The following is a 12,374-nucleotide window of genomic DNA, read 5'->3' as shown; positions in this document are numbered from 1 at the left end:
CAAAAACTTTATTTCAATTCAGAATACTGGATTCGCTGTAGATTATTAGGTTATTTCTACTGAGATTTGTGTTTTTATGGAACACCGCAGTTGCGGACTGGAGAACAAATGCTGCTCACTGTGACAAGGACTATGTGTTCTTTTCCTCATATCTCCAACAAAGAAACACAGAATCAACTATGTTCTGCTATTTTAGCAGTGAGTTTGTAAACTGAGAGGGTTTAAAGGACAAGGCACAGAACCTAGACTTTGAGTGCCTACAAATATCCCAATTAAATTAAGGAAAACAATCTTATTACAAGTTTCTATTTTAAGGACTGGTTTTCAGAAACTGAGGAAACTGAGGTTATTAAATGGATCTGAAGAATTCAGAAATTCAAATGTGAATGCCCAAAAGTCAAAGGCATGAAACATAAACTCAAATCCTAAGCAAGAAGAAAAAATGTGTTGAAAAGAGCTCCATACCTGAACAGATAAACAGTTCTTTCCGTGAGTAAAGGAAGATTCTACAGGGAATGAAAGATAAAAGGATGAGCAAAAAAAAGCTTCATTTGGAAGAGCTGAAAGCCCTGATCGCCAAGATTTTTTTTTTCTTCAGATATGCCCTCAAGGAAAATATCAATCCCATGCTTCTGGGTCTCTTGCTTATTCCTTCTTTCTCCATGTTATTTCTGGATTTAACTTTTTTTTTCCTCTGAGTCTTACTATTAAAGGTGAAAATCTCTCCCAAATCAAGGTTCCTTCTAAAAAAGAAAGACAAATTTCCTGGTTTATCCTTATTCTTTTTGAGAACCCTCTTGTCACTGTCTGAAATGTCTGCGAAGCTTTTACATTAGAGGGAAAACAACTTTCACTGGCCCAGTGTCCAATTTTATCTGAAAAGAAGAATGAGAGGCAAAGAAAGTATATTGTCTACTCTTACTATGCAGACTTTTCCCAACCTAGGGAAGCAGATTCCTCTTTGAATATCCACACACACCTTAATGAAGCAGCGTTTTTTTGCCACATTCTCTGCAGAGCTGCTAAAATGCTGGATGGTTAGAAATCTGAGATTTCCCACGAAGTACCGTATCAAAGAAGGGACTAGCTTTATCACTCAGATTATTTAAATAGTTTATGCTGCAGATTTGTCAATAAATGAAATATTCTTGAAAAGATGAATAAGGATGCCAAAGTATTTGGAAATTCTGTTCCAGTAATGTAATCTGTTCTGTATTTTCACTGTGCAAGGACTGTTTCTTCCTCTGTCACTGTTTGGCTCTCTGTCATCAATTTAGGTTAAGAGAGTTTTGTCAGTGACTTAGCTGTGATTGTAATTCTAATGTTTCTTTTTCTATACATATATTAACAAAGCCTGCAATGTTTCTGCTGGCATTATGAAAGCAAGCACAAGTTTTAAAGAGTGATCTGGTTTCTACTGTGGGTCACGGAGTAGACCAGTTGCAGTAAAAGGAAAAATTTTCTTTAAAAAGTCTGACAGTGCATACAACCTGTAACTAAGAACAGAAAACAATTGAGAGCAGCCTTTGTCCTCAGTCAGTCTTTATTACTGATATTTAACTACAATCATATAGAATTTAAAAAGAAAGTCTTGTTTAAATGAAATACTGTGTTTTCTTCCTTAGCTCTACATACTTTGAGAACAAATTACTGTTTCAAAATATGCCACCAATGTTTTTTTCTAAAGTACGTAACCTTTAAAATATTTCTTCTGCCTCTGGTTCAGCACTTTTGACCATTCAACAGTCAGCTAGAATAGTGTGCTCTGCAAGGAGAAAATCTATTTATGCCTTATCCTAAAAGATTTATTTAATAGCAGTGCAGCAAGTAATATATCTCATACTATCAGCTGAAGAAATGCGGTTTTCTAGGGTGCTGAGGAATACACTGTTAGAAAGCCAAGTGGCAGATTTTATACTGCCTATCTTTAGTCCATGCTTAAGACATTATTGTTTTTCAGTTGACACAGAAAGGTATAGTCTCTTTCTTTCCAGTTAAGACAAAGAAAGATCAACTGGTCAGTGCTAATAGTAGGTATGACAAAAACATGGGCAGAGGCAAGTATTTGTTAACTAAGGTCTATTTGACTGTAGTTTTTGTTGCTCTGCTGTGTGTTTACTTAGGTCCCAAGCCTGCTAATTCTGTGATGTTTTTCCCTATAATGTTTACTATGCTGTTCAATAGAGAAGCTACCCCATATAAAGCTGTCTTATTTTCTACAGATTCTTACTCAATTCTACCTAGTGATTCCACTGTTACTTAAACAGCATTTAATGACACCTGGAAAATTTTTGTCTTGGTTCAACACTTAATTTTAGTGTGTTCAAAACCAGTAAGGAATGAGGCTTTAGGAAAAAAGTCATTAAAGAAGTTATCCCATTAAAATATTCTAAAATTACATGCTGCTGTTACACTTTGAAAGGAAATAGTTACTCTGTTGTCTGATTTAGGTATTTTAGGGCACCATTTTGCAAGGTGCAGAGAGCAAATATTATTTTTCATTATAATATTCTCACAGTGTTGATGCAATCCTTACATGTATAACTGTGCTTGATTTGGTGTAACTCTCTATACACTTTTGATAAGGTATGTGCACTGTTACGAAAAGTTTAACTCAGTGCAAACTGTCCAGACAAGACCTAAATCAGGCAGAGAACAGACATTAACCCTTACCCCACTGCACTAAAGAAGATGAAGCTTGTGTATAGGAAATGGTTTTCAACAAGAGAGTGGTCTTCCTCTGTTCCCAGCTTTGCTTATTGGTCTCCATCTTTACAACCACTGGTATTTCTTTCTTGCAAAAAGGTAGAATCTTCTCCCTCTTTCATATTGTTTATTTCTTACACAAAATTTTTCTGTTTCCTATTTTACACACCCTTACTAAGTACACGCTCTTTCTCTAACTAGATAATAGGACAAAACTGAAGATTTTATTGTTCAGTGGTAGCCCTTAGACTAAACTGACAAATAACCCTTTGCTTTCCAGCTCCCTTGTTTCTTTACACTCAGGACAGAGGTGTAAGAATGACAAGATAGTTAGAGATGCACAGAATAATATGAGTTAATTAATGTCACTGACAATACTTGATTTAAACAAAAAAAGTCTTTGAATGTGTCTTTGTTTCCAGAACATCCTGCAGCACATCCTTCCTTCCTAAGCAGCCTCTGTCATGGTATGACAGCATGCAGTGATTTCTTTGACAGCTTGGGAGGATTGTCTGACCTAGTACCTGCTGAATCTAATGTAAAGGTTCTCCTTAGCTGAACTAGTGTTGGCCAAGACAAATCACTTGCTGTTTGGTGTCGGCAAGCATTAAGAAAAGAAAAATTAAAACAAAAATAATCATCAGACCAAAACCCTCTTTAACCAGACTTCAACCTATTTTCATGAAGTCTAGTGGCAGTACCAGTTTCCACAGATTTTCTTTTCCTGCTTTTCTCCTTCCATTTTCAACTAGAAATGAATTAATTCTCAAAGTGTACCTTAGTCTGAGATGTGCCCAAGATTAGTCTGCCAGCAGCCCTCCTCTTGCCTGCACCTCTTACCTCCATGTCCCACCACGGTTCACCAGGGAAATTAACTTCCTATTTGCATTTGTCTGTACAGCTTTTTGTAAGAAATATACAGAATAAAAAAGGGGAAAGAGCTTTTCACAGAAACAGATGTAACCATTAAGGTAACAGTATCATTAATAAATTCTCCTTATTTGCATAATTACTACAGTAGTATTTTTTTAGATTATGTTGACAGAAGAAATTGAGTTACCATTAGACCAAGAGCCTCATTTTCCAAGCTGTACCTAATTCACACAGTAAAAAGTCAAAATGTGCATGCAGCAAATCAGCTCTGCAGCTCTGTGCAGAGCCATAAGGGGGAGCAGGCAGAAGTGGTGTTTCTGGTATCCCACTGAAAAAAACTTTGGACTCTTCTATGGGGGAAGTTCTGGAAATCTTACTCCTTTCATAGACACTCATGAATACATAAATGGATAGTACTGCCATCTATCTTTAAACAAGAAGTCTTGAATGCTTTTACTGTTGGCCCTTTTTGAAAAATACAGCACTGTACAGCACTGGTTCAAAATAAATAACATCCCTGGAGTGTAGAGGTTATATAGTTTGTGGTAGAAATATATTTTTTAAGTCTCTCCTGATATGCCATTGTCTCAAAGTATGATGATATTAGGGAATTAGGAATGTTTTTAGAATAGCAGGTGGGATGGATATTGAGGGGTTAAGATGGAGAGCATTGGTAAGACCAGGAGAGGATCTCATGGTGTGGGAGGATGCCTCATCAGAAAAGATGGTACCAGATGATTCATGGTAAGGTGGGTTTACCTTATAATCTGGTAATAATCATACCCAGGTCTGTGCTAAAGTTACCTATAAGCAAGACTATAGCAATAGGGTGAAGGATTCAAAGTGTTTCTAACGTGTGCTGAGATCTGTGATCATGCCACTAATGTTGTGAGTCTCTGGCATGACTAATTTCAAGATAGTCTTGCTATATTTCTTAGCTTGTACTGTGAGACAGATGCAAGGGAAGAAGTAGAGGTTAAATAATATGATGGAAAAAAGGTGACTTTTTGAGTTCAAGATCTTTGTTCTGTAAAGACTGAATCTTTCCATGCATGGAATGCCATAAAAGTAAAAGCCAAATTCTAACCAATTAAGTTGATTAAGAAGACACTGTTTCATTTCATATCATGTGAAGATGAACTGCACAAAGATCAAATATCCTTTAAGAAGTGCAGTGTGTTTCTTTCTCCTGTTTGTAGCTGTGTGGTACAGATTTGTGTTTCAGAGTTGGCTACACAAGTTAATTCTTTCCGTTGCTTTTCTCTTTGTTTGGCTGGATGATGCTAAATGCAGTCTAGAATTAGATGATTTCATAGTCCAATTAGTGTTGAATTCAGCCATATTTACAATGGTGCATTACAAGTTCAGCTCCAGTGTACTCATTTCAATGTTTTATAGTATTTCTGGTTGATTTAAGTTGTGATGGCTAATCCTTAGCTAGAAAAAGCTGGCATAGTCCTAGTATCTGGCCTACTGAATCAGCATGTTATAATGCTAGGGCAGCACGTGACATTGCATTTTTACATCTGAAAACATTGTAAAAATGGACTTGAAAATATTTAAAGGAATAACTTACAATATAGAAACTATTTACCCGAAAAGTATGTATCCTAATCAGAGATTAATAGCTCCTCATTTGTCCAATATGATGAATTTGTTGTGCAACATAAATTGATCATCTAAAAATAGCTCTATTTGTGCAATTTGACAATGTAAAGAAGTTAGTTTTTAAACACTGTTCTTCTTCTTAGAACATAGAGCCACATAAAAATAGGCAACACAATATTTGAAATGTATCATTGAAATTATGACACCTAACACTGTCAGATGGAGAAAGGCCAACATATCTCTCACACCATAGCATCTATTAATAGGCCTGACTCCCTTTTGCAATGTCGACTGTAACATTAATCCTTGTTTTAAATCATAGTGTCTCAAATATCAGCTGCTATACAGTTCTCTTTCAGTTTATATCAGAGAGCCCAATGGAGTCTTCTGAAGAACCTAGTCAGTTTAACAGGGCTAACTTCTTACAAGTCCCCACTGTAAATGATTTTTTTTCAGAGGATGAAGACATTAAAACTGACATTGAACTTCGTTACTCTCCACGTCCCCGAAGGCGGAATTCTGCATCTTCAGAGGAAGAGGAGGCCTATACTCCCACCAACATCTCAAGAAAAGTTTCATTTGCTGATGCATTTGGGTTTGATCTTGTGTCTGTTAAAGAGTTCAATATCTGGGAATTACCAAATACGGGACAAGACCATGATATAGAAGATGAAGTTTTTCCTCAGGATGAATATTTTTTCTCTCAACTGTTTACGTTACCTCCTTCTCAAGAAGAACTTCTGCAAAAAGTACGAGAGCAAAAAGTAATGTTGGAGTCAATTCTGCTCCTGCCTGGGATTACCAGTATGAATGGCATTATACGTGTCCTCAATATATCCTTTGAAAAACAGGTGTATGTTCGAACAACGCTGAATAACTGGCTCAGTTATTATGACATCCTCGCAGAGTTCATGCCTAATTCTTGTGGTAATGAAACAGATCAGTTCTGCTTTAAGATTTCTTTGGTGCCTCCTTACCAGAAAGATGGAGTTAAGGTGGAGTTCTGTATACGGTACGAGACATCAGTTGGTACCTTTTGGGCAAACAATGATGACAAAAATTACACGCTGATTTGTCACAAGAAAAAAACTGCATCCAAGGTGGATAATAAACCCCAGAAAGAGGTTACAGATAGATGTCTTAAAGGCTGCTTAAAGACAACACAAAACAGGTGAGGTTGCACCTTAACTTTTGATAATTTAGATTATAACTGGCTAATTATGACTTTCTATGCATGCTTGTTGAAGTCAAGACTGCCCATGTTGTTTTCTTCTATTTTATTTTATTTCTTTTTAACGAAAAATTTGGCCAAGACTTGTTTTCAGTAAAGCTCTTGTATCTATCTGCCAGTGGTTTTCCGCAGACATATTAGTTGGGATCATAGTTTTAATAAATGGCATGCTTGCCACTAGTTTGAAAAGCGGTGTGAGGGTCTATACATTATGGGCTATGTACCAATTTTGATCTCCATAGGACATAAATTGAGCAATGAGAGCTTTGTTCCAGATTGAGGTAGCTGTACAGTTAAAACACTCCACATCCACTTCCTCTGTAAGTAAAAAGAAAAAAAAAAAGGCAAAAGAAAGGTCAGTTTTCATTATATTTATTTCATGGTTCATTCTCTACATACAATAATGAAATGGCACAAGTGGTTCAAGAAGTGGATAACTTAGGGGAGAATCCTATTGCAATTACAATAGCTGGTACAAACTTTTCTGCAAGTGTTTGGGCTATTCCGCAAGGCTTATAGTTCCTTTTCCCTGCCACTGGTAGATGCTTCTGTTTCAAAACTGGTGAAATGAATAATGTGAAATGAATAATTTCACATACCAATAAGGCAGAATTGTAACATATTAAAGAAAAATACATAGAATTTATCTTTTATATACTGTTCTAATTAAATATAGACAATTTGTGTTAATTAGAGAGTAAGGTGGCAGCAGTTAACTTATAATTTAATTGAATATAAGGAGAGACAATTAGGAATGGTAAATTTTGGTTTCCTACCATTATTAACTATCTTCTTTCTGTAACCAAGGCAAAGTTGCATGCAAAAATCTAATTCTCAATTTCTTTGCTCCTCAAATTTGCTATGAGTCAGTTGGAGTTCTGCAGATCCAAATCTGTATTTTACCTGTAGTGTGCTTTGCAATACTTAGATCCCAGAACTGAATTCATGTTGGGTTTTTGAATTCATGTTGAGTTTTTAGTTCCTACCCTCTTTCCAAATAAGGCAGTGCTGTTTAATTTCCCTGATGCTCTTCCACTGGACTGAATTGGTGGGGAAGGGGAAACAGAACTGCGGCAGTGGTGGCAGCTTAAGGAGGAGGGAGACAGCCAGGATTTCTCCTGTGCAGAACCTTCCTTCCCAAAACCCAGACTTGCTGCGCTGGGAGCTTCTGCCAGCTCTAATCATAAATGAGCCCTGTGAGGAGAGGTGTGCAATAAATATGGCTTAGTGCCTGCATCAATGCTGCAGTGTAAGAGCAGCCCCAGGGCTAGCCCAAGGCTTGATTCAGAGCCAAACCACAAAGCTCCCCTGATAAGTGTCCCTTGGGCCAACTCTGGAGCCATCATGATGATCCTTCCATGGGGGAACATCCCAGTATGTCAGAGCAGAGGGAATAATGCTTTTACATGCCATGTGATCAACTCCTGACATTTGAGTCTGCTTTTGTACATAATTTCTGTCCTTTAAGAAGCATCACATGACCCATTCTGGGTAAATAGGATAGCCTGAGATACCCTGCAGAAGGACACTGATATCAAATACCATAGTATTTGATATCTTAACTGTCATCTAAGTTCAGGTAGCCCACATGGAGCAGATGATGGACTTGGAGAGCTGAATCTTAATTTAGTGAGCCCTGGGCTTCTAGATGCTTTCAGGAATAATCTGAAAATTTAGATACAATTGGACATCTAAGGTTGAATGGCTCCTAAGTGTTCAATTCCCTAAAGTTTCCTGTGACATGCATAGTGCTAGCAGAAGTTGTAGAAGCCTTTCTTCTTGGGATCCTCTTTTAATACGATATGCTAAATGATTTATGTGCAAGTCAGACAGAGAGCTGATTTAAAAAATTGGAAATGCTAATATGTCTACTCCTTAATATAAAATTACCTGGTCTCTAATCAACCTGTAAAGTTGTCTCCTCTATCAGGCTGAAGAGGAATGCATATTTGTGAATGGGTCTATACAAATATATGTGTATATATACATATATGTGCATATTTGTCCCTATAGACACATGTACACATGTATGTGTAAAATATGTAAACCAAAGCAGTCAGATTCTTCTCTACATTGTGATCTACTCATTTCTGTCAAACAGTTAATTAGCGTGCACTTTTAAGACTCTCTTTAGTCACAGAAGGATATACAGAGATCTAACAGTAAATGCAAAAATGAGCTGAAAGTGTCTTTGGAATATGGTTTCAGTGGTCATCAAGGCATCCGGAACACAGTTTTGGCAGTTTGTAATCCAGGACCAATTTTATGCTACAGAGACTTTGTTGACTTCACAGGAGATACAGCTTTCACCAGTGTAAATGAGGTCAGCATCAGGGCCTTTTGTTTCAAAAGAACTAAGATGCCAACTTCCATTGCTCACTTGTTTTTCAAAGTGTCTTTGTACATGTTGCCCCTTTGAGTGAGGAGGAACACCCTGCAGACATCTGCAAAAGTACCTCATTATTCTCCTTCAGACCCTCATTAAAACTCTTTTGCTTTGATGTCTAAAAAAAAGAGCAAGAAAAACAAACCCCCCAAAACTGGCAAAGTGAGGCTGTTGATGTGCTATAACTCCTTCATATCACATTGCTACCCACTTATCAGTTCTCCTCCACCAGCCCATCTCTTTCTCTCTTGCTTTTTGTCTGGATGATAAACTCTGCCACATTTACATATGCTCTGCTGGATGTTTATAGAACATTTAGCAAAGTGGGTGTTCCTCAAACATAACTAGCTTGTCTTTGGGGCTGCAGCAATGCAAATAGATATACACAGAAGTAAAAACAATTTTAACTTTGATTCACACAATAAGGAAGCAGGTAAGGAATATTCATATCCATGCCCATGTGCTGAGCATTTTAGATTAAAGATTTCTTTATAGCGATCTGAATAGAAGAATAATTTAAGAGGTCACTAATTTAGGCCTCTATCTCAAATATAGAAACCTGTAATAACATTTTTAATTTTTTTTTTTTTAACTCTTGGCTCTGAGATATTTATACTTTCTCTTTAAATGTGCAATTTACCTCTTCAGTTAAAAAATAGGACATTAAAGAATCATGTTTTTTAAGCAGAGAGTCTGATCCACTCTAGGGCATACTTGTGTGGCTCATTAAATGTCATTAACGAGGATTAGTTGGGTTAGTTAAGTAAAAGGAATAATATGCACTTTCAGAGGAAGTTACTGAGGAAACACAACATGACTATATCGTATTACTCTTAAGAACATGATCCAGGACAAAGTTGAGTAAATGAGGACAATAAGGTGGCTTCTGATGGCATTATTCAGAAATAAAAATTGACTTCAACCTGAAAAGTTCCACCTGAAAAACAGAATGACAGTGAAAAGCAGTAGTGCATCAAATAATTAATGCTGAAAATTGTCTATATTTGGATACTCAGAACCACATGACTTAAAAGCCTGCCTATTCATTCCATGTTTCATTCACTTTTTCTTCCATGTCTAGATATGTACAAATAGTCTTCTCTTAAAATTTCATTAAGTACTTGCTTCTAAATGTATTTTTTCAAGCTAAAAGTATTTCCTCAGAAACTTTAACAATTTTTGTGGTTTTCAAAAGTCTTGAAAGGATGTATAGGAAAAAAATATAGTTTGGATAAATAGTGTTTAAATTAATTAATTTATGTTTTAGTCTATCTGAAAGCATTAGCTTAACTTATATACAGTCATAAATATGCTTTGGGGGAAAAATTGACTTCTAAAATTTTAAGACTGTCACCAGAAATGAAAGTGTTTCTACCAATAAACAGGCCTGATTGCTATAATATATTTATATACACATATATATATTTAAAAATCAGAAAAATGTAAATTAATTATATCAGCTTCACTCTTCTCTTTTTGTTTGACTCTTATGCTTTTGGGACATGGATAATGATTCTGAACATGAGTCTTTCCTGGTCCTCAGGTTTGGACCACATGTTTGTTTTTTTTTGTGGACACCAGGATCCTGCATTGATCTGATAAGACAGGAACTGGCTGGGTGTTGCATGAGGCAGACTCCTGCAGATCATGGTGCACGGTGCAGTGAAAAAGTCATGTAAACTATTTCCACTGTCACTGATGGAGCTTCATCCCATTTCTGTCAAGATCAAGAGCAACAGCCCAAGGAAAATGGCTGATAATCAAGAAAATTGTTTTACAAAAGGATATAACTTGTATTTGGACTCCTGTCCTCTGACAAGGAAGGGGAAGGCTAGTATTTATGTTATAGCTGTTAGAGTTATCCCCCTCTGAGCCCACAAATCTATCACTCTGAACTGATCCACAGGTGTATTAATGTGATCCAGCTGATGTTGGTCCTGTGCTTTTATTTGTCATTGACAGACTGTACCTTTCTTGAATAGCAGTGCCTCAATTCACTTATCTCCATGATGCCACTTTAAAATGCAAAACGGTGATAGCTCTTACAAGAGTTGCTCTGTGTACAATGCACGATGAGAAAGAAGAGATTAAAACCCCTGTGCCTATGGGCCACCAGTGCCAACTGTGAAAGCGTAAATACTGAATGGTCTTAAAGCAATTGCTAGTGAGAAAATTTCTTCTGTGCATGAGTAGGTTCCCATCTTCAGCTGCTGCCTTATCTCCCTTCTGATGGCAGGCAAAGGAAGTTCCTGAAGACCCAGCTTGGCAGGACTGCACCGTGCTCAGTCAGTCTTCCCAGATAGATGGCAGACCTGTGCCTAGGTTGCCCTGAAAAATGCAGTTTTGCATCAGCTCCTCTTGGCCTTTCCCACAAACTCATGATGTGATTAAAAAAATCAAAGACTTCTAAGGAAGATGTTTGGAAATAGCTACTCATACATTTTGCTATGAGGAACAACAGTATTCTTCCCGGCTAGACCATTTAAAATATGGCATTTAAATTATGTTCCGTTTTAATCCTTGTTCTTTTGGTTGTTGTTCACCACAATCAGAAAAGGGAAAGAAGAGCAGAAAAGGTGTTAAAACACAGATCTTTGTGTACCTCTATTTAATCTCAGGGTTGTTTCTGGCATTTTAAGTCACGAGTTACAACCTGATCAACACACAGATATGGGATTTGGCTAAAGTTTATTGCTATTATTAGAAAGTGACAGCAGTCACTGTTTTTACCAGGAGAGCAGCTGCTAGAGAAGCTATCCATTCACAGGGTGCCAGCTAAAAGCAGCACTCCTCTCTCCATGTTCCCAGCCCTTCTCTTGTCTCCTGGTCATTGCCAGTCTTTGTCAGTTGCACAAGGAGGTAGGACTGGCACAAAAAAAAAAGACTTCTCTAGGTACTTGAATACCATGATTATCAGGGACACAGGGTAGTTATTTAAGGTGCTCTAAAATTCAGAGAAGTGGGGTAAAAACAAGCTGTAGATCTGAGGCTGAGTATTAGGAATGCTTCTTAATAGCAACTCTAGAGTTATCTTTTAAGGAAATTGCTGCAGCCTTACTCTCCAAAGTAATTTAAAATAAGCTAAGATAAACCACTTGAAAAATATTCTATAGGGAACAATCCTACTTAGCCAGAAACTACGCTTAATGTTTTTTTTCTGTCTGTTTAATCATAATATTTCAAAATCCAGGCATACTTACTACTTGAAATGTGAAACTTATTAAAGATCCTAAAGATAGATATCTAAGTTAATGGCTTCAGGCTTTGAATGCTACCACAGAAGCGTTAAAGAAACAGGTGGAAGATATGCATGAGAATGGCATGCACTGACAAGTAGACATATGCTTCCTGTACCTGTGCTCCCCTAATTGGAGAGTACCTGAAGACTGAAAACCTATCATATTTTTGCTTTGGGTGACTGTGAACTGTGCTATTCATGTGCCATCCATTTATTGCATTAGAAATATTAAAAGAAGCTTTTAAAATTTTGGGGAACAACAAATGAAAATAGCTTGTTGCTGTATTGGCAATCTTAGCATAGTATTTACTCTGGAACTCTAATAGTATCAG

The 12,374-nt window shown here is 36.9% G+C and overlaps 1 protein-coding gene across 1 annotated transcript in view; it reads left to right on the top strand.

Moving 5' to 3' along the window:
* Positions 1-5,558: 5,558 nt before the first annotated feature.
* Positions 5,559-12,374, top strand: part of PPP1R3A (protein phosphatase 1 regulatory subunit 3A) — a 32,299-nt gene continuing 25,483 nt past the window's right edge. The window contains exon 1 of the mRNA XM_008932481.3: positions 5,559-6,358. Coding sequence (XP_008930729.1) covers positions 5,565-6,358 — 794 coding nt within the window. The 5' untranslated portion in view covers positions 5,559-5,564. The remainder of the gene's footprint in view (positions 6,359-12,374) is intronic.

Source organism: Manacus vitellinus, unplaced genomic scaffold (genome assembly GCF_001715985.3).
Source record: "Manacus vitellinus isolate BGI_N305 unplaced genomic scaffold, ASM171598v3 scaffold_5_pilon, whole genome shotgun sequence".
Classification (NCBI taxonomy): domain Eukaryota; kingdom Metazoa; phylum Chordata; class Aves; order Passeriformes; family Pipridae; genus Manacus; species Manacus vitellinus.
This window is presented reverse-complemented; position numbering and strand designations above follow the sequence as displayed.